This window comes from Hirundo rustica, chromosome 13 (assembly GCF_015227805.2).
Source record: "Hirundo rustica isolate bHirRus1 chromosome 13, bHirRus1.pri.v3, whole genome shotgun sequence".
Classification (NCBI taxonomy): Eukaryota; Metazoa; Chordata; class Aves; order Passeriformes; family Hirundinidae; genus Hirundo; species Hirundo rustica.
Window position 1 is genome coordinate 9,770,076 of NC_053462.1, and position 27,898 is coordinate 9,797,973.

The following is a 27,898-nucleotide window of genomic DNA, read 5'->3' on the forward strand; positions in this document are numbered from 1 at the left end:
GTAGGATTTTCTCCAGAAATAATGTCTTTTATCCACATCACTCTTGTCAGGAAAGGGTCTGAATATCTGTTTTAATAATTAAGTTTCAGGTTTCAGCTACACTTGTGATAAATAATATTAACAGGAGAAAAATGTTTTTAGAGCATCAAATACTTTAGTCTTATACAATAAAATAAGCTTGTGGCGGTTAAACTACCCTTACATAAGAACATTTTATTAGTGTGTGAATATACTATTAGCTTAAGTTATAAAATATTTAGCCCACAAGTTTGAAATGAGATAACCACTGGATTGGAACTCTTGCCTGGCAGCATGCTGATCTCTTTCTTCCTCCCGTTTCATTTCATTAGAAACTTGAAATTGGATCAGCAACTTTTAAACAGCTGATTAAAAGCCCTGTTCACAAAAGTGATCTTAGTTATTTTTCACATGAGCATCAGGCTCTGCAGAGCGGTAATTCTGCTGTGATCTCATTTCTCTTTGGAAGATGTGTGGAGAATCACTTGCATCTTGGGTACTGCACCTGCACCTCTGCATCAACATCCTCTCACTGCAAACCACACACAATACTGACTACTTGCATAAAAACAACAAACATTAAAAAAAAGACACAAGGACATCATCTCAGCAAAAAAGGGAGGTCCAAAACTCTTCCACATCTGCTCAAATTTGAGCACAACTTAAATTATTTGAGCATATACCTAAATCTTCTTTAGATTTAAAAGGGCTACTTACGCATCATCAGAGACTATTGGAGCACACACATACAAACTTGCCTAGGTGTCAATCAATGTTCATTAACACACATTCCAAAAGCACTTTAGAAATGAAAATATCACATGAAAGACTGTGTATGTGGCACATAAACCCAAAAGGAAAAGAACAGTGTATTATAAAACTGAAATATGAAACTGTATTATAAAACTGTACTGATTTTCTTTGCTATTTACTCTACTAGAATATTTCTCATTTATCATCCTGAAATCTCTAGCTGCAGCTAAATAAATACTATTCCATATAATGATATTTTTTATCCACTATAACCACAATCTTCACTAAAACATATTCATATTTGTGCATTTAAGCACTTTTACACAAAATTACTGATCGATAGTATTGTGCGGCAGCACAGCACAGATCTAATTGCTTTCTTAATAACCTTATTGAAATCTGGCTGACAAGATCTGATTAGGTCTCTCTGACTTCTGATTCAAAGCCCACTCAGGTCTTTGGGCATCCTTTTATTTTATGTGAGCAGGTTTTGGATCACTTCAAGAGTGACAGCGAAGTTTCATCCAGGCTTCACTTCTCTGAACAATGTCAAGACTTCTACCTTTGGGTTTAAAGTACTGCCCAAATGTCTGAATATAAAACTGATCCAGGCATGAGTGAGTGTATGTGTGCGTGTGAAATGCATGTATAATCTACCCTCTGGACCTAGCAAAACAGGCTGTAGAATAACACAAGCCACTCCCCGCAATAGTTTTGGCAATAGTTTACACTAAATGGCAAATCATTACTGCTTTAGATGTTCACTGAAATGCCAGTCATCTTGAACTCTTTTGGTATTTCCTGGGATGCAATGGGCAGTTGCCTAGAAATTTTGTATGTGGTATTTTGATTCCAAATCACTGTGTAACATTTTATAAGATTACCTAAATATTTATGAAGAATAAAAATTATATATGCATATGCACAACCCCCACCTAATTTGTTTAAATCATTTCAGACACTAAAAAACTCAATTCTCATATCAAGAATTCCTTCAGCAGACAAACATGAAGCAGTCTCTCAGTAGTGGGAGATGTTAAAAGGAGCTCCTGTAAGCTGCACGCCAGACAACTCCCACTGAAGTGTCAAAACTATCCTCAGTCTTCTCAGTAAGGATCTCCATTATGCTGAATTCAAAGGAAATGTATTTATTCATTCATTAATTTCAAAGAGGACCAGGATACCAGTCCTAATATGTTTGGGGGACAGTCAAATCATAGATGCAAAGGCTTGCTGCTGCTGCAGAGTAACAAAGAGAAATTCCTCCCAGCTTGAACTGAAACGGACATCAACAACGTAGGCTGCAGGAAGTTGTTATTTCTACTCAAAATTCTAAACAGCTGTTTTCAAGGCAGCTTAAAAGATTTTTCAATGTTTGGATTCAACTCAAGAGTTTTATCTAATGCATACTTTGTATTTGAGTATTTGTTGAATTAGAAATTTAATAGAGCAGCTGAGTATTTTAAAATCTTTTGGAAGATGTGAAAAAGGGATGTGAACTCTAGCACACCCTGTAAAACATAAATTTCTTACCAAAAGAATATGTTATTCATGTGCTCTGTACATTAGGTCAATTATTACTCACTTTCTTTGGAGAACCACCAAGTGCCTCCACCCTTTATAACAGAGCACTGTAATCAGCTTTAGCAAGAATAGGAGAATTATTTTAATACACACCGGTGGCTCAGGCCTGAGCTCAAGAAGGTTTGAACAGTAAGAGACTAAGATGGATTTGCCATCATCTTTCCTTTTTAAGAGGGAAAGAAATTAATGTTTCCTTGTACACCTTTGTAAATAATTTCAATTGCAAATAAATAGGGAAAAATTTATAAAAAGGAATGCTTTAAATTTGGCCTCCAATTTAAACATTTCTGTTATTTAATGACAAATTCCATAAACAATCTGATACCAAAACTTCTTCCACAGCACGTCTTTCATTTCCGCTAACCCAATTTAACCTCTCATCTTCCTCGCACTCACCAGCTGTACAAAGCACTTTTTTTGTACTGACATCGCAAATGACTGAAGTGCTAGCACTAGATTTAAAGTGCCTTCTAAAACCGGGACTTTTTGTATTGAATTTGGAACCAAGTTTGATACAAATTGTACTGTTAGTTTAACATAGTATCACCTTTCATGGAGCCATATCTTGTTGGGTTCCTGCTGGGACCTGAGAACTGAAATAGCACAAGGTTTAATGCATGGCACTTCATTTTGTCCAGCCTGGCTCAGGCCAAGAGAAGCATTTCAAATTATTTAGATAACCACACAGATTAAATACCCAGCAAGATAGCTTGCTAAGTCATTCATCATTTGCCATTCCTGGCCTGTGCTTGTGTCTAGCAATGTTTTTACTAGAAGAGCCATTCAGATGAATGGAATGCACATCTCCACTGGGTCTCCCCTGCCCAAGCAGCAGTCTAAACATCTCAACCTGCCTCCAATGCTCTTTTCCCAAGATATATGAAAACTGTCTGGCAAGATCCTCGCTGTCTTCATCTTCTTGCCTATCTTCCCTTCTCAACTGTTTCTCTTTCTTTTGCTTTATGAGCCCCTATAACACTACCAAATTTCAGTGTATTAAAACATTACGCTCTTCTTACTTCAACCCCTCAAAAAATTCACAAAACATCCTCTTATTACTCTTCAACTCAACTCAAGAATCAAGTAGCTGGAATTAGTTCACACCATGTGCTGTAATTCAATTCCAGATACAATATCTGCATCATTAAGCCATATCTTATCTTAACGGTTATTGGAGCTGAAGTAACTTAACATCAACTCTCCTTTCACAGAGGTGAATCACTCACCTCTTTTTTCACTGCAGATCTTTTGGCCTTTGAAGCTTGTGGCTTGGAAGTAATTTCTGACCCTGTGGCTTCTTCTGAAGCCTGTAGTAATCCAACTGTAAAGCTGCCATACTTGCATTTTACAAATCTCTCCAAGTTACCACCCATACTGTCCCACCAGGACATGGAGATTCTCATAAAGGCTTTCATCATATCCCAGCAGGACAATTATACCTCATTGCTTGCTGGTTTTACTATTACCTCTTATAAACATTTCAAGTCCAAGTAGTGTTCTGTCACTGTACTGCTCAACTGAGCTAAGACATCTGGACAATCCAGCTGAGAGACCAGTCCAATGGCCCTTGAAGAAACAGTTCAAGGTGTGTCTCCCTTTAAGAGCCACCTTAATTGCACTTTGAAGAAAGTGCACAGCATGCTCTTTCCACTGTATATTTGCCACTTTTTTCTTGTTCCAGTTCTCAGAAACATAAGCTAACAGGAGCTGTTGAGGTCCTAAAATGTCCCATCACCGAGGGGCTCAGCTGCTTCATAAATCAGGTGAAATTATCAAGTACCTAATAGGTCTCCCCATCTTTCTGTATTAACTGACAAGCAGGTAACTACAATTAGTGTCAAGTGCAAACAGGAAAACTCCTCTGACAGTGTGTCTGTAGTTATTAGCATTACCCAGATTTAAAGCCATTCCCTATTCCACACCCCATGAACCACCGTGGTTTTGTCAGCTTATCCTTTATTTTTAAACTAACTGTTCCGTTTTTTAAATTGTTTTAGCCAAGTACATTAGAAATCATCAGCATAACATGTGCTTTCATTTCGCAGCACTCAATCAATCACTGCCATAGGACACTCTGGATAACAGAACACACAAATAAGAAAAAAAAAACATAGAAGATCTGGAATTATGAACACTTTGACAAGGTTAGCAATGGATCTTTATTAAATAGCTAATAGGTCTGAATGGTACAGCTGGAGGTGCTACAAACCACAGACTAACAGACATTTTAGCACATTTTCCAGAGTGACTGGACACAGTCCTGGGCAATCTGCTCCAACTGATCCTTGGAGTTGGACTAGGTGATCTCAAGAGGTCCCTTCCACCCTAAGCAATCCTGTAGGCTGAAATACAGCCAAAAATTACTCTCTCTCCTGTAATTCTTACAGTTCTATCTTTAAAAGAATGTAAATTCATTTTTTGATAGGTAGGAGTTACCCCACTACCAGCAGATATGCATTTTGGTGTGCTGCCTGTTTTGCTGGAGACAAACCGATTCCCAAACCTCGCTGAAAATTCAACTATCAACAGATTCAATGGAGCAACTGTAATGGAACCAAGATAAAAGAGCGAAAACTGAGGGCTTAATCTTGAGACCAAAGAGCACTATGAGGTCCCTCTGTATACAGAGATAAGGAATATGGTAAGTCTAGTAAAATATCACTGAACTTATGACCACTGCTGCAGTGCCAGCAAGGAGCCTCTGGCTATGAACCATGCTATGTGCAGTGGCAAAGGATGAAAGCATCAGCCACCACTTCCCCAAGGAGGCAACATAGGTTTCTCCTCAGCTCCTGCTTCCCTATGACTGTCAGCACCTCTGTGTCAGAAGAAAAAGCCCTAGAGGGTCACAGAAGACCATTCATTCCAAGGAGTAAGGAGCAAATGGGGACAGTACTGAACACCTGGCAATCATTGGGTAAACTTTGCAAAAAAACATAAACACTGAGGACAGGATCATTATAAAACAAGACCAAGATCACTCGGTAAGCCAGGCTTACTCGAGTAATATGCTTTTTAAAAACTGAGTCACACGCTAAGTTAAACATTCAGGGACTACTAAAACAGTGCAGAGACCACTATTTCAGAATGGGAGACCTGTAATCTGAATTACAGCACCATGGAAAGAAATGAAGGCTACGGCACAACAGATTCAGTTCCATTAACCTACCTGGGCTAGTTTAGCTTGCGTGAGGCCTGCAACAGATACAAAGTAAATGCATAAGACCACAATCAATACTCAGGTGCTTAAAAGGGTTCACAATTCTTAAAATATAAACCCTTGTGTATATATGTGTAAACACACATGCACTTTTAATAACTTTCATGCTTTTTTAAAATTACTTATCCCTAGCCTTTGCATGTCTTCCTACAGGGAATTTTGATTTCTTTGTATAGCAAAATTCCACCTTTTTCCAAAAGAAGTTTCTTCTGGATAAAAAGTGCAAAGCCAGGCTCTATTTTACAGCACAGCAGAATTTGGAGAGTGATATTTCTCTCAGGGCTCCTTTCTTTTCAGACCTTATTTAGGCCTCTTTTCTTTTCCTACACCATTTCTCTAAAGTGCCAAACTGTACAAGCTATCATGAAAAAAAAAAAAAAAAAAAAAAAAAAAAAAAAAAAAAAAAGAAGAATTACTTAGTCATTATTCATGAACCTCTCAAGGGCAACTGGAAGTGAGAATGTGTCTGTCCTTCAAGCTGCTCTTAGGTAGTTGTTTCCCACAATTTTTTGCAGCCTTTATGCTGATACAGGGTAGATCTCCTTCAAAATCTAACAGTTTACTTTAGAAAAGTTCTGTTTTTACAGAGATTTCAACAGCTCTGTTACAAATACCAAGCAAAAAAACTTACATGTGGCAAAACAGTTACACTGACCACTCTGAGCACCTCTGTTTAAGATGCATTTTCATTAGCATTTTGCAGCTGACCTACATAAAAGAACTGTTTTACTTGGAAATGCCTTTGTCAGTTTATCCTGTCATTAGGTTAGATCTATGTTTTAAAATAGGTTTCTTTTCTTTGTTAGAGCTGACCATCAAGAAAGTTTTAGATCGTTTATAAAAACAAAGAAAAAAAAGTAAGTCACAAACTCAACTGAGGCATCATACATACTCATACTTGTTTCTGTGGCAACGCTAATAAAAATTCTCAGCTTAACAGCCCAACAAGAAAAAAAGCTACGAATGGGTGATTCACAAGGAAAACATTTGTTTTCACTGTAACAAATGAGAGTATTTCAGGTAGCAGTGCTTTCTTATATCAAAATATATTGCAGCCCAGAGAAAAAGAAGTAATTTTCCCCATAAACAGCTAAATATGCATTGTTAGGTAAGTTCTCAGCTGCATTTACTCACTCCCTATATTATGTCCAACTCTGGGAGTCACCATTTCAAAGGCACCTTTTCTTTGGAAAGTTCCATGAGAAATCAGTTGTGCCCAGCTATTTTTCTTTTTTTCACAAGTTTTGGCTGAAATTAGAAAAATGGGCCTGGTACAATGGTACTAAGAGGTGAAGACCAGCCCTAAGACACATATTCTGAGGACCTCAAGTGTAACACCATGCTGCAGTGACAACCAATATCAATAAATGCTGATTCAATCTTTCAGCACACACATACACACACACACACAAAAAAAAAAAAAAAATTACTCTTGTGATACAACATCTGAGAGGGATTCTTTCCAATTCTCCCTGGAGCACTGCAGAGCACAGATCTGGCAGTGCAGGCCATTCAGGGAAGCTACAGCTTTCAGCTGTCTGCACTGTGTATGTAGAAGTTATAGCTGTATGATGTGCATGTAACATCCCATAATCAAACAAACACAGGCGTCCCTCCGTGTAACTTCTGCAAAACCTCACCTCCACAAGCCTCCACTCTTCATTTCTCAAGACACTACAAGGCAGATGGCAGGAACCACATGCAGGCAAAGGCAGCACAAGGTCCAACCCGGCTGCAGCGAGAGCTGAGCACAATTTCTTGCACAGCAAATAGGAGCCAGAGGCTGCCAGCAAAGCTGGAGGCAGGGGCCAGGCTCAACAACAAAGCTATTTGCAGCACCAGAAAAATGATCTAGTGACTCTACTGTTAGTCCTTTCAATGTCCTACATACAAGAACCAAATCTTACAGATTAGAACCATGCAGCTATTTCATTCAAATGTTTTTATGATAATTTATACCAAATAGAGATTCCACAATTTGCGATTAAACCGTATGCATCTCCACTGCTATGACTAAAATCAAAACAAAGTCCAAACAATACTTTACTGCACATCTAAAGGTCAGTGTCCTTAGCAGCCAATCAAGAAGGCATGGAAATATAAAAAGGTCTGCCAAATAGCTGAATGAAAACTTTAGATTTGTTTGACTGAAATCAAAACTCAATTTGGAACAAAATGTAAATGTTCAGCTTCATGTACAAAAGCTGGAGCCCTCACATCTCACAAGAGACCTAAGCCATATGTACTTAATCATTTATGGATCTTGATTAAGCTTATAAGCATATATCTGAAGAAACATTTTAAAACTCACTATGTGATTTTTTAAGACTCACAAAGCATAGAGCAAGCAACAAAGGACCAGTTATGGGGTGTACATGCAAAGAACAGAACAATGAATAAAAGCCTTCCTATACACAAGATCCCTAAAAATGCTTTTTGGCATCAAATAACAGACTGAGCTGAGTCCTGATCCAGAGATCTATATTGCAAAGTATTACAAACCATGTAGATCACACACAATCATTCTGGAGAGGCTGACTTCTCCACCATAAAGCTGCAGCTTAATTTTAAAAATTAAAAAACTCATCCAGTTATCTCAACCTCTTTTGTAGAAAAGATAATCCAAAGGAATTTTTATTCTAAAACTGAAAGACATCAAGGGTGACAACATGTACTGAAATTATTTTAAAGTCAGTAAAACATCACTCTGTGACTAATTATATTGATCTTCAGTCTGAAGCCATTTTCCATAACTTTTAAGGGGGTAAAAATGTGTGCAAGAATCCTTACTGCAGGCCTTCAAGTTTAGCCATCCTTCGGTTTGCAGCTATAACATGGTACATGCATCCACATTACAGGGCTGCAGAAACTACATGTCTATGTCAACAGATGTGTTTCTTGGAAGAAAGCAACAGAAATCAAGTTTATTCAAACGTTTGCCAGCTACCATATGCTGCAATACTACTTTAAATGCAACATAAGGCATTGGGAACATACTTCTACTGCTATCTACACTTTGTTATTTACTTTCCATTTAGACTAAATACCAGAGACGGGGCACACTAAGGGGTGCAGTGTCCTCTTTGTAAAAACATTCTACCCGTTGTAGTATTTAGAAAGAAAAAAAAAAATATACAGAGCCCTACATTACTCTTGACCACTTTCAGCGGCTGCACTTTCTTAGGGAGGCTCTGGGAAAGATATTTTTACATATGGCATTAATTCTGGGAACCTTTAATAATGGCCAAATATAATTAAAAATTATGCAAAAATTCCTGCCATGAAGAGAGCAGTACAGAAATGACTCTGTTTGAAGAAAAAGCAATCGTTTGCTCATATTCTGAGTCCATAAAAAAACAAAACACACGTGGTACATTTTTAATATTTGAACTACATCAGGCCCAATTCTGCCCCTATGCGAAGCGAGTGGCAAAACTCCAGAATGCAGCAGGATTGAGCCCCTGATGTTGTCACAAGCATTCAAATAAACAAACAGGGCTGTAACACATTCTAAGCTTCCACTGTGTTCCTCTAAATGAATCCAGACAGAAAAAGAAAAGCGCATTTCATTGCATTTCTGCAATACAAGGATAACAACAATGTACAACCTTCTATTATACAGAATTCATCCTCTTAAAGTATTATCACCCAAATGTCTGAAGAGAAACAGTTTCAATGAGTCAAGAAAGCCTTTGTGCACAAATCTGTAGACAGCTCTACCAAATCTGATAGGGTTCCTGAGCTCCTAACATCAATTTTTCCTCTGGAGTTTCATAAAATGCAGGACACAGGGATGTTTTCACATGACCCAAACGTGGGCATCTCCCACAGCCAGCTAAGTCCCCTAGGCTCTTTTACAGACAATAGAAAGAGCTGTTGATGTTTTAAATAATCCTCAGGGGAAATAAGCTAAGTCTCTGCTCTCAGTCTCTTCAGCAACTTTAAAAGAAACTGCAGAATCTGTAACTCACTGAAGTTATTCAGCCTTAACAGTAAAATGGCATAAAGATGGTATCCAGTTTTTAACCAGTTGGAGAAATTTTGCTTTGCAAAATTTAATTTTTTGATTTAAGATTTTGCATCTTAATTTTCTGCTACCTGTGATTTCATTAATAATATGACTACTGATAAACTAAAGTGAGTGTATCTCTCAGATCTTAACTGACTCTGAAAGCTTGGGCCAAAATCCAGCAAGGCCCTTAAGCCCTTGCATAATTCTAGGCATATTGACATCTTGGGTTTCAATTTAAAGGCATGTCAAAGCTCATCGCTGGACCACCGCCAGGGAACTCAGCACCTTCCTGAAAGAAGTCCCTGAAGTTCAATTTTTAACTGAGACAATATCTGTGATATATTTTCCTTCCTGGACTATGTATTCTAAATGTGTCTTAATGGCTGTAGGAAGTATTCCCAATTCCACTACACTTTTACTGTTGAGCTGATGTCAAGTCCACCTTTTTGAACAGTATTCCACAGAAAAGCCAGGTCTGTTGTTTTATGACACAGCTGCATACACTTGACAGTACATCCAGGCAGCTTCTCCTGCTCCAGAAAGGAGCCAAACACCACACACAACAGCTCAGGAGTTAATGATACCTGTGTACCTCTTGCAGCACGACAAAGTTATACATCACCAGTGACATGGCATCCACTCCCAGGACATGAAGAGGAACTCCACTGATAAAAGTGAAATCTCAAAATTCCTTGTGCTCATGTTTATAGTGCTTTACACTAAGATTAGCGCTTCTAAGACATACAAAAAAGCGATTTGTGTGCCAAAACTGTCCAAGACCTGCTGCTACCCTCTCAAAGAATGACTGAATAAATACGCAGAAATACTCATGCCACAAATTCGATGGAGTTTGCTGCACTGTGAAAGCAGTGGGTCTTCCACCAGATAAAGCCCTTGACCTACACAGAAGTCTTGCAGATCTTCATTAACAATCACATGGTCGATATTTACTGAGGTAATGTACGGAAAAACTACTTAAAACAGTAGACACAGAATTACACAACTTGTCTCTGCATCTAAGAAACAGAATCTAACTTTGCTCCAACCACCTGCAACATTTTAAGTATTTTCCCTATCGGATTATTAGAATAACCTCACGTGTTTGGTTGCCTCGACATTGTTTTACTCAAGTCAGTTCTAAGTTATGACATATGCAGCAAAGGCTGGAATATTCTTTGGTGTGTGACATATGTGCCACAAACACTCTTTGACTGTTACTGTTAGTTGATGCTTGTAGAGAAAAGCACTGGGTGATACACAGCAGTAAATTACTTCCATAACTGTTAGTTTGTGGGATGGCATAACCTAGAAGTCAAACCACAGCCAAACAGATGGAGAATGTGTATGCCACAAAACTGTATCACTTCACATTACGTTTATATCCAGAAATGGTGTTTTCAAAACAATCTGCTTCTCCTACTTCTGCCAGAAATGGCATAGTTTAAGACACTATTTCTCTTGAGTATTTTCCTTTCCCCACCTCCATGCACAGAAATGCTTTGATTTTGTTGTTTTGTGTCCTCCCCTCTTTCTTTTCTTTCTAATAAATACACAATTTTACTCTACAAGGCATGAATCTTGTCAATTTACTGGCTAACATCCATTCACATGTACATCAGAAGCCCACCAGGGAGTGTCAAAACCACAGAACTTTCCAAAGCTAGATTCAAAATATGGACCTCTTACTTAGCTGACAGCTGTGTAAAATCACATGCAGCCAGACAACTCCCCAGTGACCACACAGGTGCATGTGCTGAACAAGGCAAGTTATTCTAAGACCAAGATTAGTTTATACTTGAAAAGTTATCTTCAGAAAAAGTTTTTCTCATGGCATAATGTGATTCTGAGACCAAAAACCACCACACCCTTTTTAGAGGAGGGGAACATATTAGCTCAACTAGGTAGAGAGGCTGCAAGAAATCTGTAAAAGCAGCCAAATTTCAGAGGTTTTCTGGGAAGATATGACAATCATTTGGCCTCAACACAGCAAGCAAGCATTAACCAGGAATACTATAGCTCATTAATGTCTATTTTCTCTTTTATTGATAACTTTTATTGTTTAAATCAAACACGTGTTTTAAGTAAAAAACTTTCAAGGCATGTAAGTTACAGATTTCCACCTCAGGTGTGCTCAATAGCATGCATGTAATTTCCGGACAGCTTGACTTGGCTCAAAAGGCTCTGTGCCACCAGTTTCTCCCTCCACCCACCACCAGGAAGGAGCCCTCAGGGACGAGACTGAAGCGGTTACCAGGATTCAGCCTAGAAACTTGCCCTAATGATGTGGAGTCAGACTGGTCTCAGGTCAGGCAACACGGAAGTAGCACTGAACAATCTTCTTCTGAGCTCACGCTTTACACCTCCTCACCAGACTGAAGGCTCAAAAGCTTCACCCATGAAGAACAAGCAGTAATTGCTTGAAATTCCAAGTCATTGCAGTAATATTCCATGCATTCTCACCTATAAATCTTTATTCTCTTCAAACTTTGGAATTTTAAACTAATTGCCCATTCCTCTTACTCCTCTCCAGCAGTGAGATCCCACGATTCAGAACTGAGCTACTTTTCAATCCTTGGAAAAAACTCACCATTGGTCTGAACTACTTTAATATCTGAGTGGACAACGGGCAAGACTTCACACAGAGAAGTGCCAACACAGCAATTTTATCTGCTGTAGGGAACGCAGGAAATACCTGATTCATCCTGCCATCAGTTTAAGCACAGAAGAAAAACCCTTTGGTCTCCTCAGAGTTGTTGTTCTGTACCACCTACCTATGCTGCCCACATAAAAAAGCCAACTGTTACTCCTCCAGGTGCAGCACTGACAGCACAGATCAACTGACACACTCATTGACAGGAATTTCATGTGCTAAGCATGGAAGCCCAAAATCAGATTATTAATGTCTATTTTGTCCCAGGTTCATAGATATGTAACACAACCTATTCTAGGAATAGAATGTATGAATTTCCAACTACACAAACCAATTTCTCTCACAAATGAAAAGTATTTTCTTCGCATTTTTATAAAACTCAACAGGTTTATGCCTAAGCATTGTCCACTATACTGCTCACAAATGAAACATTAAATTGGTTTAATAACCCTGAAAAAAAATCCACATACCATATAAGGCGGTTGGTATCATTGTGTTTTCATTTGAAGATTATCACTATGGATATGCAACTAAAAAGCTAAAACTGAAAACAATAAATCTGCACAAAATGGAAAAGAGAACTGAACAAACTCTGCAAAAGAAAACAGCAGAGACAGAGGCAAGATGCTACTTATCACTTTCTGATGACTTAGAAACTGAAGTTTGAGCAAAAGCACTCAAAAAACTTTCATTTGACACCTCTTCCACTGGAGTGTTTTCATCACCAAAAACATAAACAGTTCTGTCTGTGTTTCATCCTGGTTTCTATCCTTATGAAATTCACATACTTCTAAAAATGCTAGTTAAAATTCATTTTCCATCTTGAAACCAACAAAAACAAACACAACCAATGCGGCTATAGAACAGAATGGGTAATGGCCCAACAACCCTACTTTTAGAGGTGTTGGAACATAATTATTCCCACTGATTTAGGGCACATACCTCTCTCACACTGGGGTCCAGTAAAGCCATACGTGCAAGCACATCGATTCGGAGCTACGCATCTCCCTCCATTTAGACATCCATTTTCACAGACAGCTGTATCAAAGGGAAGACAAGAGAAATCCTTATTGAGCTGTTTTCAGAAAGGCATGAAGGTATGTACTTGGATAACTTAGCTAAACTGGTAAAAATGATAAATATAACAGGATACCAAACTCTTCCTAGAATCTACTACATGACCTTTTACTACTTCCTGGCCTCATTAGTACCATGAGCTCATCTTTTCAAGGGAGCATAACATAAATACAGGAACAACCACAGCTTTTCTGACCTCTCAGAGCCTTTCACTTTGGGATAGCTGGATAAACCCGTAACTTCAAAAAATATCTCATTCAAACTTGAAACAAATAAACACTGATTGAGACTGCAGACAGAAGATGCAGAGGAATATTTCATATCTAAATCCTTAAATGTATTTGTTCCTCCTGTAATAATCCAGTATTAAAAGGCTGACTGCTGGTGTTAAATAAATAATGCTATTAACTCGGATTGCAAAATGTAATCAATATCTATTCCACATTACTTCAAGATACTCTTCCTCTGCATCATGTTGTCACTAGCTTCAGAACTCAGTTTTTTAATAATAAACTCCAAAAGCAATTCTTCTCAGAAATAATCAGAAAATACAACATGCACATGAAAAAGGAGATTTTAAATACAATTTGATGTTCATTGAGTAATGTTATTCTTTGTTCCATTTCACATTCACTTCAGTAGAAAGAAGATTTCCATTTATCCTCTTTTATCCACTTGATATTTCACAGTGAAGGCAGAAATACAACTCTTAATCCTTTCACCATGTGATCCTCCTCCAGATTATTAGGGTAAATTCCTGGTCCCACTGAAGTTCATGTAGAGTGTGCCATTGATTTTGACAGAGCACAAAAGGTTTTCATTAAATGAGCTAAACACATTTTCTGTGTCAGACCAATACTTCACTAGATAGCAACGTGACAGCCTTGGTTAAAAGCAGTGTCTATATCCTTATTTGAGTTCCTTCACAGCATTCCAGCCAAGAAGAACAAGAGAGCACCAGAGTCAGTTTGGGAGAGATTTCAAGCAGCAGATCCAGAAATGCTTTTGGCTAAGGACTGATTGAGGAAATAAAAAAATCTGTCTATCAACTCTAATAAGACAACATCAAAATTTCTAAAGCATACTAGCTAAGTCTGATGCAAACACTGAAATGAAGACAAGACTTTGTATTAGAAATCCTAATTTTATCTATAAAATGAGAACTGAATCCCATGTAAAATTTAGATGTATGACCCACTGCTCTAGTAGGTGAGAAGTCCTGGAGGTCAATGGGAATTATGGCAGTGTGAGAACTACAGGATCAAGTTACATCCAATTATTATGAAGCCACATGATGTTTACTTTAATAGTCTTGATCAGTAAGAATTCACTCAGCGTTCATTACAAAGTCATGTGTTTTTCTGTAAAATTTTACTATACCTGATCAAAACCGAGCTCAACAGCAGCTGAAATTCAGTGCTAAAGAGCGTCCAATCCAGACATGACAGAATCACTCAACAGTATCTGCACTCCCAGAAGCGTACTTACGCTGTCCACAGTGTGTTCCTGTGTATCCCTTCTGACAGAGGCAATGGTCATCACTGCAGCTACCTCCATTCATGCACCGGATGTTACAGTGTTGGACTTGAAAGGAAAAAAGATTTTCTTCAGTTAAATCAAACCAGTCAAAAACACTTTACTGTTTGCTAAAGGACTTCACTTTTTTGGGGGGGGTTGATTCTGTGAACCAGAAAGTATAAAAAGTCAAGAATGCACATTTAGGACAGATACTTAAAATGGCACTAGAGAACACTATATAAATTTACAGTTCCTAAAGAACACGGTGCAAGAATTTGATGCACCCTCTCATTCAAATGAAGTCAAAGGCATTTCTTACGAGCACGAATCCTTAACATTTCTTTCCTAGTTTGCAACTACGAGAAAAAGCCTTCAATAAGGAAAAAGTACTGAACTTCTGGCAGACAGCACCATTAGAAAGGGAGTCTTATCATCTGGCAAGTGGGGGAGGGAAGTATTAAAGGGAAACATATAAGGAAGCTCCCTAAGACAGCCCTGTTCTGCCAACACATGCAACACCAGAAGCTGACCTGGCCAAGCAGGACTTCTTGCACAGAAAGGAGAAATAACAGAATGATTTCTTTCCATATGCCAACTGTGGGCTCACCCCACCGTAGAGCTGCTGTACTTGGGAGCTGCAGAGCTCACAGACACCACTCTCCCAGGGCCAACAATCTTCCCCCGGCAAGGGGAGCAGCACACTCTCCTCAGCTGCAGCCCCACCACTGATAATGGTTAACAGGCAGCTAAAGCCCCATGCCAGTAAAACATAATGTCTCTGATACATTTTTCTAGTAATAAGGGCAAATATATTTCTTAACTAGATGTTGGGAGCAGCTAAAAGTATGTCAGGCTCTTCATCAGGCATAGAGAAGCGGGCAAGTCTCCCAACAAAGCGAAGTCCTTACAGGTCCTGCTGTCCAACACAGCTGTGAACTGGGGCCTGCACTCCAGTAAGCAGCTGGGAAATGGTTTTCCTCTTAACAGGAACCACATGAAAGGCTCCTCCCCAGATAGGATTACAGTCTGATCAGCATTTCAGTAGATTGTGAGGGAGCGCTGGATACCTACACCATGCTCTCTGAAATGCTCAGGACTGAAAAATGGAAATTGCATGTCCCGTCAGAGCCTGCAGCTAACAGGTGCCATGCCAAACACTGAATTTTTCATCTCACACAAAACCCTTAGGCATCATTTGGCTTCTATTTAAAAGTATGTGAATAGATTTTTTAAATTTATTTTCAAGTAGAAATAATAATTTTAACCGTACTGCCTTCTAGAACAATATGAATCCACAAAACAGAAGTAAAACATACAACTGGAGAAAGAATTTAAAGCAATCTAGCATTTAGAACACTAGTAACTTTAATTCTTCAATTATAAAAGCAAAAAGTGTGTATTACATTTCTTATGTGTCTAATAGTTATTATACATCTTTGTTCTGCTTTAGATGTACTTCAGTACTTCAAGCAACAAAAATGTACTAACATTCCTCAATAAAAAGTAAAATTGTCTGCAAATACAGAGTGAATATCTGGTGAAGATTTTTGGACAATGTCCTAAGTAGGTCAGAAAAAGGTGTATAGTTACTTTAAAATGTGTAGTTCAACTCAGCTTTATACAATCTTAGAAAAACAGAGGGGATTACAAAAAGCATAGGAAATGATATCATCTGTCAAGCAGGGAAGGAACTTAAAAACCACAAACTGATTTCAATTAGAGCAAGCTATGCCAAGAGCTAATTTCCATTCCCACATGAAGACCAAAACCATTTAAGTAGTTTGAACTACATTTGAGATAAAAAGGTTAACAGTAGCTTAAATGATGATTTTCATATTATCTGTTCATGTATAAATAAAGTATATTTCCTCATTTGGCGATACACACACAAAGGTCCTATAACTTGTCTTACTGCTCCTTAAAAGAACTTTTCCAAGGTAAAATATTTCTACCCCCTTTTAAAATTATAATAATTATGGGAGACTGCTGGGATACCCAGACGTCCTTACTAAAATGAGCCATTTAAATCAGTGAACTTTCTCACCTATTACCAGGTAAGAGGATCACTGACATACAGTCAGTAAACTAATTACTTATTTTCTGCTCTCTTTTGTGGGAATGTTGAAAAGAGAGCTTCCAAAATCATACAGACTATTCTGTAATATTATCCTTCCAAAAGTTTACAGAAACACATTCAAAGGCTGTCTGGAGCTCAGATGATGATTTTAAAAATGCATTTTTGAAAACTAGCATATTAATGCCAGTCCAGGTTCTCTTTTCTCAGCTATATCAACAATTCCATTAATGTCAGTGGATATTCCAGTAAATGAAACAACCTGTTCCAAGATATCACACTGACAGAGATTCAAAGAAAAAGCACAGGAATTACCATAAGGCTGGTAAATGAATGCATATAGCTTTGCCTTATCTTGGTATGCAGAGGAAATGTTAACATTAATCAATGGTTGCTTTTAATCAATTATTGTTCTTTTTCACTTCCAATCCGTAAACAGTCTGCACTGGAAATGTCTGAAGTCAAAACAGGAATAACTGCAGGAACACAACTTCGTAAACCCACAAAAGAGCCAGCAGGACCATACATATCCACACAGGCTTTGCGTGGGCGATAGTTGTGTTTTTTATCAAAGTGCTGCCCTCTTAAGCATAACGGATCCTGACTTTTTAAATAAATACCCAGCAAAACTGAGTATAGACCTCATCGCACCCAGAGCACTACCACAACCGCTCATGAAACGTGCAGGAGCTCACCAAGCAGACGAAAGGTAGCGCACGTGCTGCGTGCTCCGCGATCCCAAACTACGAAACGTGAGGCGTGAGGGTCTGCAGTCCTCAGGTGGGAAAGCAGCGCAGCCGCTGGCGCAGCACCTGGGGCTGAGGCGCGGCAGGGCAGCCAGCGGGCACCGCGGGAGAGGCCGGCTCTCGCCTCTGTGCCCCTGCCGAGGAAACGCTCCCGGCCCCGGCCGTGCATGACGCAGGGCTTTGCCTGCCAGGAGCTGTAAACAAGGAATGACGGCCTCATCGCATCCCAGATGCTCAGCGTGCTTTCTCTGTCAAGCGACTGACTCAGGAGAGAGATGGCAGCTAGCGCCGAGGAGGGACACGAGCCTGCTGCCCCGCACAAGGCATAGACAGAACCCGCGGTACCCTCAAAAACTCTGGGAACATCGGAAATTCAAGACCTTACACCACCTCTGACAGGGGCAGAGTATAAGGCAAGGGGCTGAGCTCCGGTTTTTACTGCCATTGAGCACTGTCATAGCACCAGAGCAGTGGGGTGCCAGGGCACGGAGCCGAGGCCCAGGCTCAGCCCCACAGCACCGGCAGTCTCTGAGGAAGAATCCGGGCTGGAAGTGTCTGAGGAGGAGCTCAGTGCTCGGCTGTGCCTCTGACGCTGCTGGCAGGGGAGCGGAGCAGGCCCTGCTCAGGACACGGCCACACGTCTCCACAGCCCTCGTGCCGAGCACCCACCACAGCTGCCTCTGCCACAGCTCCCTCCCTTCAGGGACAGCCCCATCAGCAAACGCCTTCCCTGTTTCAGCCAGCCAAAACCATTCTGACTACAGAAGCAAAACCAGGGGTTCAGCCCAGAGACAGACCGGACCCATAACCCTGGGGGCAGCCTGACACCCTCCTCCTTGTTTGCGCCCGATCCCACAGGACAGAGCAGCAGCTGTAACACGCGGCAGGATCACAGAGCACAGAGAAGGGCCGGGCTGCAGCACTGACGGACACGGACACGGCTGGCAGAGCGCGGGGCACAGGGCATCTCCCACAGCACGGAGTGTTGCACGTCTCCACACACAGCTGCACCTGCAGCATCAGAGCACCCACACATCAGAGCCAGCAGCAGGGAGGCCTCCGCATTTGGCAATCTTATCTCCAAGCTTGCTGTAAGCACACCCAAAAATTCACTAATTACACAGAAATAACCACTACTCAGCCAGCAAGTTTACTGATGTCACTAAAATCCCTGCTGAAAAAACCACCGGTTGATCTTTTCAACCACAAATCAGATTCCTAAAGCTGACTCTTAACCAGAAAAGTCCCAGCAACTGACCTGCATAAGAATCAATCTTGGAGGCTTTGTTTTGCTCTCAAATTCACATGGTTTCCAATCTGTATTAAATATTTTATTGCAACAGACAACCAGAGTATAAGAGTCACTGTCAATTCAGTTTCTGTCTAGGGATCTACCCGCTAGAAAATCAATGTCCACTACTGATTCTTTAAGACACACATAGCTTAAAATATAAAAAGGACATCTCAGACACATCACATATATCAGAAGCTATATACTTAATTCTGAGAAAGGGCATTTTCAGTCATATTTGCTATTTTTATTTTGCATGTGACAAACATATCATTTACATTTGATTTTTAATTATTTTAATTGGATTTTTTTATTTTTAAAACATATAATTTAAAAAATGTTTAATTAATGCATATTCTGACAAAATATTAACTATTACCAGAGGTAGTTGACAGTAACCGTTTGATGTCAAACAGTATTTTTTATGCTTACTTTGTTTTCTAATTTCAGATCTAAGTCATTGTGGTCTATTGTGTAAATACGTATTCATGGGTTTTGTCTACAGTGCCAACAGCACTAACGATTTACATAAGGTATGTTCTGTAAGTACTAAAGATGGGCTAAATCATAAAAAATATTACACAAGAGTGCACAGAAGCAGTGGTGTCTCTTCTCTCTACAACTTAATAGATATTTTTGCTTTTAGAATTGGTATGTTTTAATAAATAAAGGAGATGTAACCACATACACAAAATATATCACACATTACTGCAGAAACTGAACAAGATATAAACCATATATATTTTCAGCCAACTGCTAAGTCTATTTGTAGTGTTAATACTTATACTGTATACAGAAAATCAACACTTAAATACTTAAAAGCAGGCAAACCTATGCAGCAGTGTAAGGAAAATAATGTCAGCACTGATTAAAGTTTATGATTAGTAGAAAATTCATACTTAGGAGAAGTAATGGTCAACAACCAAATTAGCCACATCATAGAAGGTTTAGAAGCTGCTTGATTAAACACTGTAGTAAAGTCCTGCACCCATTTATCTGTGCTACTCCAATGAAGGCTAAAACTATGGAGATCAATGGTAGAATATTTCAGAAAAAGAACCACAAGAAGAACCGGAAACTTTACCCTATTTCTCTTTTGAGTCTTGACTCATAAAAGACTTCAGTGGGGCCAAAGGACAAAATTAGGTAAGGCCCACTTGTTCCTGCCAAAGATGCCAAAACATACAGGGATGTATCTCTCCTTCTGTGCCCCAAAGGGTACTTGGAAGAAGGTCATACCTTCCTCTACTGGCTTACTGGACTAAGGCACAAGCACCTGGTAAAACAGTAGCTGCAAACCCAGGCAGGAAAACAGCACCACACACATTTGTGCTGCATTTTTCACCCTTCCCTCCCTCCAGTATTCTCTGGGAACTCCACAGCTCCACATCTTCCTCATACTGTCCTCTCCCTGACATACATCACAGGAGCATGAGATGGGTTGAACTACAAAGAACAATATTTACCATTTTAGTACATGCCATTCCATTCCATTCTGCAGTTGTTAATGTTTTTCCACTGTTATTGCATAAAAAGGATGCTAAAACCACAAACTGCAATGGTCAGTTACATGGGAAAACTCTTATCAACCAGGAAGGCAAAAAAAAAGGGCAAAGTAAAAAATACAGAAGCAAAGCAGACCACACACTGAGTCTTAAAAGATATTCAGAACTAAAAAGGATGAGCACTTTGCATAATATTACAGACCTCAGCACTCAGCTGAGATCTGTATTATGCAAAGCGCTCATCCCCCACTGATTTTTGTTAATATGTCATTCAGATAGTCATAGGCATTTGTGGGAACCAGTCTCCCCCAAAATTCTTTCCAGAAACTTCACATGTCATAAAAAACCTTAATCTTCTACATTCTAAGAGACAAGAACCACGTTCAAATGTGAGTACAGAGTACTTTACAGTTGGCATCTCAGATATAAATCCTACTCTATATCAAACACTCATGTTTAGCCATTGAGTTCTCTGTTCATTGAATGAATTTAATTTTACTTATTTTCCCTGGCTCTGGGGAACTTTCCTTGAAAACTTGAAATACAAACATTTCTAGGAAAAGTCATCTCTCTGAAAAGTTTCATTTTCAAAGCATCTTTGTTTTTCTGATGAAAAGCTGTTCCACTTAAAAACCTTGAGCAACTCTGTACCTCTAGTACCTACGGAAGTGTCACCTGAAGAAAGTCAGCAGTATTAGATTCAGAAGATATGTACTGAGCCTGGCAAGGAAACGCTCTAAAGCTTGTAGGTCTAGGTATAAACATACAGCATACATAGTGTCTGGTTTATAACCCTTGAAATCTGAAGAAAATTCCAAAGCACGTCAAGTTCAGCCAATTGTCAAGAATTGTCTCTCTGTCATTACAACTTTTGTCATATACATGCTCATGTCTACCAGTGAACGGAGATAAGGTATCTTCCAGAAAACAAGGAAGACTGGAATTAGTGTTACAAAGTGGCAAATTAAAATAGCTTCCAATAAGACTGATTTGGGTTTGATTTGGCAAAAAAAAAGTGTCTCCAATAGCCAGTCTCTGAGTCATTCTTCAGTTTCATCATAGAAAGCTACACTTCCCTTCCTGTGGTAAAAGTACGTCTGGTGACTCAGAGGTTATTTGTCTTAAATACTGACCACTGAACTATTTCACATACCTTAGTAACTTCACAGACTCAAAAGAGCAGTATCAGAGATGCAGAAGAAATACTTACTTGATTTTGAGCCACAGGAGGGGGCTATCTGACCATTTGGGCATGTGCACATGTTTGGTCTAGAGCAAAATCCATCCCCACAGGAATGTCTGCAGATTGCTATTAAGAAAACATAAATGTCTTTAAAATATGTCTCAAAAACCTCAAAAACACATTAAAAAAACACCTGATAGAAAATTCAGTACCATAACATAAATACCCACAAACTCATTAAACCACATACAACAGATCCTAAAACAGTTCCTCCTGTTCATCTGCATCTTCATCAGGGGCCTAGACCTTCACCATCTGCTATGAAAAGGTTTGGGAACATGCCACAGGCCACACTAGATATGGGGAGATTTCCTTGGAAAAGTGAAACTGTTGTTTCAGAACAGACCTTCTTGGAGGAAGGATGGCACTGAGGCAGCAACATAATGCTTCCTTTACTTCTGCACCACACACAGACAAGAGCCATAATTCCCATCTGACAGCACGCTGCTGCTGGATCTCTGGAGAGATTCTTATCAGCCTTGGGCAAAGTGCCTTTAGGAGTTATTTCTGGTACACTGTTCTACTGCACGTGAATGTGCACACAGCACTATGATATATGCATACATTTATATCCCTACATATATATTTCAGGAATATGGTCCAAAGAAGCTGAGAAAATGCACTTGCTGGCCTGATGCTGTTGCCTCCTTCCATTAACTTAGATTAACATATTCCACTCATTCCCCGGAGTTTACACACCCCTTAGAACCCTTTACCAGAGACTTAAACAGAACATGTGGATGAGATTAATCTTTTGTTAAATACTGGTATCACATCACTGTGTTATAGCCCATGAACCTTTGTATATTAGCTTAACATATTTTAAATGGTAAAGCAATCATGTAACAGCTGCTGCTGAAAACATACAGAAACACGTTTCAGTTCTGGTATACAATTAAAAACCATCCTGAGACACAGAAGGACAAAGATAAACATCAGTCATAACACATAATTAGATTAACTTACGGACTATGCATTGGTTTCCACCAGGTAACGTTTTCCATCCAGGGCAGCAGTAGGCATTGTAACGGGATCCACACACATTTGGTCTGGGATTAAAAAAAAAAAAAAGGATAAGGATGAATTCTTATTTTTACTCAGAAATATATTTTAAAAGTAGAGGCATAAAATGGAAAAGGTAAATCACTGCAATATATATTTCAATAATTAAATTTAGAAGTGTTGTATGTTTTTAACCTGTAGTTGTTGGTGTTTTTAGGTAACATACGCTTTCATAAATTAAAATTACATTACAAGCACAAAATCAAATCAGTAACATCTGAACTAAATGGGGAAACCTTGTCTCACAACACTCCATATCTGAAGAAGTAACCATCCAGGTTTTTGAACAAAACTCGCACTTGAATTAAAAATGAGGGAATGCATCCAGCTTAGTTAATAAGCACAAATTAAATCTAGTGCTCTTTGAGCGATAATTTTTAATCTTCCTGTTGCTTTCTCTTCTTTACACTAAAGCACTATTACTGTTCCCTGTTTTATCCGTGAACAAAACTATGTATGTTTGAGTGAAATATGCCCACAAGAACACTAGCCAAATAAATGGGTCAAAATATGTTAATTCTTCATGAGGAAAAATTACTTACTACCAAAAATAATCAAGAATGTGGGTGCAAGTAGTGATAGTGTCCTACTGCCCTCCTTAAATAATGTATCAGCAGGAATTCTTCTTTTCAACTCATTCCTCTCATCCACATTTACCTTGTCAAATAACTTTATTACTGGAGTTTACAGTGAAAGCTGACAGGACATGACATTATTCCTATCATGATTTTATTGACAAAAATAGAAAAGTTGAAATTATTCTATGTCCCTCCTACATAATAGATTTTTTAAAATCTGCCTTGTCCTACTTATTTAATGCATCTATCCATGCAAATAAAGCTAGTAAGAATACCTTCAAATATGGAAGCATGTGCCTTCTTTTGTTTTACTCTTAATAATCTTAGCAGGGGAAAATTTTACAACCTCTATTAATATTTTGAGCAATTACTCAATAGATTAATGCAGCTATAACCAGCTAGAAACTTCCTAGGAATTGCAATATTTAAATATTGTATACAGATTAGAGACAGATTTAAATATTTACTGTTTTAAGAAGGGTTCTCAATTATTATTTTGTCCTTAGTCTTTCAGAAAGTTCTTCACTGCTAGTATTGCAATGTCTAAGTAAACAATAGTTACTTCATATGGTGAGGCAACTCAAGACAAACAATCTCAATAATACACAAACATTTCTTTAGGCACGTTTTCTAACTAACAGAAGTTATACACTGTATTTGTTTAGGGATATGCATTACTAATGTACTTTGAAGTATTCTGATTACACCAATTTCAGTGACACCTATTCTTTCCAGCCACGGCCAGAAACCACTTAAGTCAAAGCAAGCACTACCATTGCCTTCCACTGGTTCTGGACAATTACAAAGTACTAACTGAGGTGAATGTGAGCAACACAATTAGACTTCTTGTAGGGTCCTTTTCCCTTCCTGCAACTCGTGTTACAGACTCAAAGTCTTATTCATTTAATTCCAATGTATTCAGTTTTAGTAATGTCAGCTACTTCCCTGCAGGGCTATAACCATGTAACTTTCCTAGAGTTCCCTATTCATCAATGCCAAATGTTGCTCCACAATCATCTGCCAAGTAAGACTGGCAAGCAGACAAGTGAGATTGCTTTTCACCTTCCTCAGTCAGAAGAAATAATGGAACTTATTAAGACAGATAGAATGGGTTTGTTGCTACCTGTTACAACCCACGGGCATAAACCACCCATTTCAGATTCCAGTGAGGATCTCTAGAAGGCTGACCATAAAGTGATGTTTATGTACTCTGTCAAATTTCAGTCTCAGCAAGTATGTGGCTTTGGGGACCATCTGGTCCACGTTAAGGGTCAGGAGCAGATTTCTGTGCCACAGAGAAGCCTGGTTTTAAAAATGTTTTTCCAAAATGGGACTCCAGAAAACCTAGATGTGCCAGCAATCATAAAGTCAGAGACCCTGAGAGCCTTGAAGCTGTCCACAGGGTAGGCTAAGCCATACACCCAGGAGGCTCCAACTCTGGTACAGCGCGCTTAGCTCTGGAAAAATAAAAAATAAAAAATAATAATAATTAAAAAAAAAAAAGTCATCAAACTGTACTTCCATTGAACACTTTGAGCCTGACAAGTGCATTTTCCAGTGGAACACTTTTTCATCAGAAAGCTGCTGTCTAGCTTATAAAAGAAACCTATATTAAAGCCTGAATGCTGCTTCTTTGAGACAGAGGGAGTGTTCTTAAATCATGCATATTTGTAAAATGACTTTGAAAATAATTAATTTTGAAGGTTAAATTCATTGATATTTATGAGGTGATCAGACACTATAGCAATAAATCCCCATAAATAAATAAAGCATTCAAGGTAATAATAAATAAGTTACCTCATGTAAAATCATGGAAACCATCAATCAAATTGTAAAGGTTCTATCACAGCATTTACATTAAACAGTTACCCACTTTGTGTCAAATAGAGCATATTTTCTTGCTGATATTACAAGCTATGAATACTAAAGAAGTGTTTTATATTCTTATAAAACTGTTTTCCTGAACAGCACTAGAAACAGAATTCCGTTATAAAATCTAATTTGTAATGACAGAATAAGCAAAAACATATCTATATACTCTCAAACCAGCTAGAGCACCTTCCATTCCCTCCAAAGCCCAGAGAAGGAATAGAGAATCTCAGAACAAAGCTGTTACCATTGCAATCATTAAAAAAAAAAAAAAAAAAAAAAATCCATTTCAGAGTCACTTAATGAACTTGTAAAGTATAAAAGGATTTCTGAAATGGTGTGGTGCTCAGAGGCAGGATGGCTGATGCCCGAAGTTTCAAAGATGTCCAAAGTAAATGAGATATGTCTTTGATTAATGATACGCAAGTAGAAATTCAGTAGCAAAGAGAGTTGAATTATCAAAAGACATTGGACACGAGTCATCAACTAGAAAAATCTTGGAACAGCAGAGAGAAAAAGGTTCATCTGGAAATTCTGATAACTAACACGAGAGTGACAGGTTTGCATAGATATTAGCAGCACCTGCATGCACCAGACTAGGAGATATTCCCCTTCATGAACAGCCACAAGGCCCTGCAGCCCAGGAGCAGGTGAAGCCGTGTCGGTCCTTCCCCAGCGTGCGGAACGGGCCGGGCAGAGCTGCAGCACCGCCTCCTTGAGATGGACACGCGTGGCGCCAGCGCGGGGACGCAGCACAGCCCGGGCTGTCACAGCCTCTCAGGTGAAAGGTCTCCTTTCTCCACGGGGCAATACCGATGTCACCCAGGGAAAGGACAACCTGGGTCTGTCCCTCCCGTGCTTCCAGAGCCCTGGCTCGGCAGGGATGTGCGGCTGCCCGGCTCCCCCGACCTGCAGCCATTACCCAGGCACTGCGGGTGGGCTGGCGGAGCGGGCACACAGAGGGAAAAAATGAGAAACAAATCGCGCTAAGCTCGGCGGAGTCTTCTTATCAGCTATAGCCAGGCAACGTGGGTACGTGACAGCCAGAGAAGTGAGGGAGACTTTCAAAAGCCCTGTGCGAAGCGGGCAGCAGCGAACACCCAGCCCGGGAATGGCAGGGACACGTGTGGCATTGGGACTGTCCTGTCCCGGCTCCCGGCCCGAGCCCCGCGCTGCAGCCTGCCACGGGGCAGGGCTAATTCTCCACATCCCCACTCTGCCCTGCCTGTGACCCCTCGAGGAAATTACAGCCCTCTCCGGAAGAAAGTATTGCCCATCTGAAACTCCCATGGGAGGAAGAGTTTCTGGCACTGCCCGTGAGCGAGGCTTCAGGCAGAAGTTTTGTCAGCAGCACTGCCATGCACCGGCCAACGCTGCGTAATCCGCGCTGAATCAAACCCAAAGCACGGGTCTCAAATAAATTAGACAGAGACCAGACAGAGTGGGCAGAGAACAGCTGAGAGAGCAAGAGAAACAGCTGACCACCAGTTAGAGCTGGGATGCAGGGATACTGGGAAGGGTTTCTCATCACTCCCTCAACTCGTTTCTCCTCTCCCTAGAAAAACACACGGGGATTCTTCCTTGCAGGAGAACGTTTCGTGAGCAACTTCTTTAACTATTTGGCTGCAGTGGTTAGCATATGACCCAGTTTTCTGGCAGAAAAATACAGTTTAAAGCAGTATCGTCGGCCAATGGTTGTTTATAGAGAAAGCTTTGCCTATTTTTCTTCTTATGTGGGTAACTCTGGTAGCTGCTAAAACTGTACCCAGAACTATTTGCTGATCATTTCCACATAAAATTGGAGAGATGTTTACGTGCTTGCACCGGGGAGTTAAAAAGAACAACAAACTGCACCTGAAAAAATGGAAGGCTCGTCTTAAAAATCTGCTTTTCAAGGCTCCAGAATGTGATGATGAATAGGTTTCAAGAGAGACAAAATCAGATCTACATTTTTTGCTGTAAACCAGCTTTATGTACCTACATAAACTTCTCAGTGTGTCAGAATAAATTCTAAATGCACAGATGGGCACAGCTCTGCTGACTCCACTGGAGTTTTACTCAGTTTTTCCACAGAATCAAGAACTTCCATCACCAAATATAGTCCAAATGTCAGTGGACACAGCCATGAGCAACCTGATTTAAGTTCACTCTGCTCTGAGTGGAGGTTGGACCACATGGCCCTCCAAGATCCCTCCTCACTTAAATGACAGAAGCTAAGTATGCATAAATTAGAGGTCATTATCTAAAGCACCTCCTTTAGCTGTGCTGGCACCTACCCCCTCCTCCAAGGAGCAGTGAGCAAAGCAGAACTGGGAAGGGAAGATCTGGTTCCTAGTGGGATGCAGCAGTTACAGCACATGACAGGCAGCAACCCTGCCACAGCACAGTGCATCAAGCCCCAAGGAAGAAGCCTGGTTGTGCTTTGAACTCACCATTTTCAGTGAGTACACCCACAAATTGAAAAACTTAATTGTACATCAGACGGAGCCAGAAACACAGACACAGGTCTGCATTTAGCACGCATAAGGATCATTCCCAGGAACCTCTGTTGTTTAGCTAAATATTACAAAAATGGGACGTTTTTATAACTGTGCCCCTTTTAACCATTCAGTGAAGATCATTAAGAGAACTCCTGAAGCTATTTATTTCAATTACATAAAAGGAAAACCGACAAAACTAGGCTAGACTCTGGAACAAA

General features: G+C 39.6%; 1 protein-coding gene across 4 annotated transcripts in view; it reads right to left on the reverse strand.

Moving 5' to 3' along the window:
- Nucleotides 1-27,898, reverse strand: part of FBN1 (fibrillin 1) — a 147,007-nt gene that overhangs the window by 110,516 nt on the left and 8,593 nt on the right. For all 4 annotated transcript variants that reach the window (XR_005702942.2, XR_005702941.2, XM_040076977.1 and 1 more), the window contains exons 2-5: nucleotides 22,658-22,740; nucleotides 21,659-21,757; nucleotides 14,803-14,898; nucleotides 13,180-13,275 (exon numbers count right to left, since the gene is read on the reverse strand). Coding sequence is in view for 2 of the 4 variants with exons in the window: in XM_040076977.1 (XP_039932911.1) it covers nucleotides 13,180-13,275; nucleotides 14,803-14,898; nucleotides 21,659-21,757; nucleotides 22,658-22,740 (374 nt within the window). In the remaining 2 variants the exon portion in view is untranslated. The remainder of the gene's footprint in view (nucleotides 1-13,179; nucleotides 13,276-14,802; nucleotides 14,899-21,658; nucleotides 21,758-22,657; nucleotides 22,741-27,898) is intronic.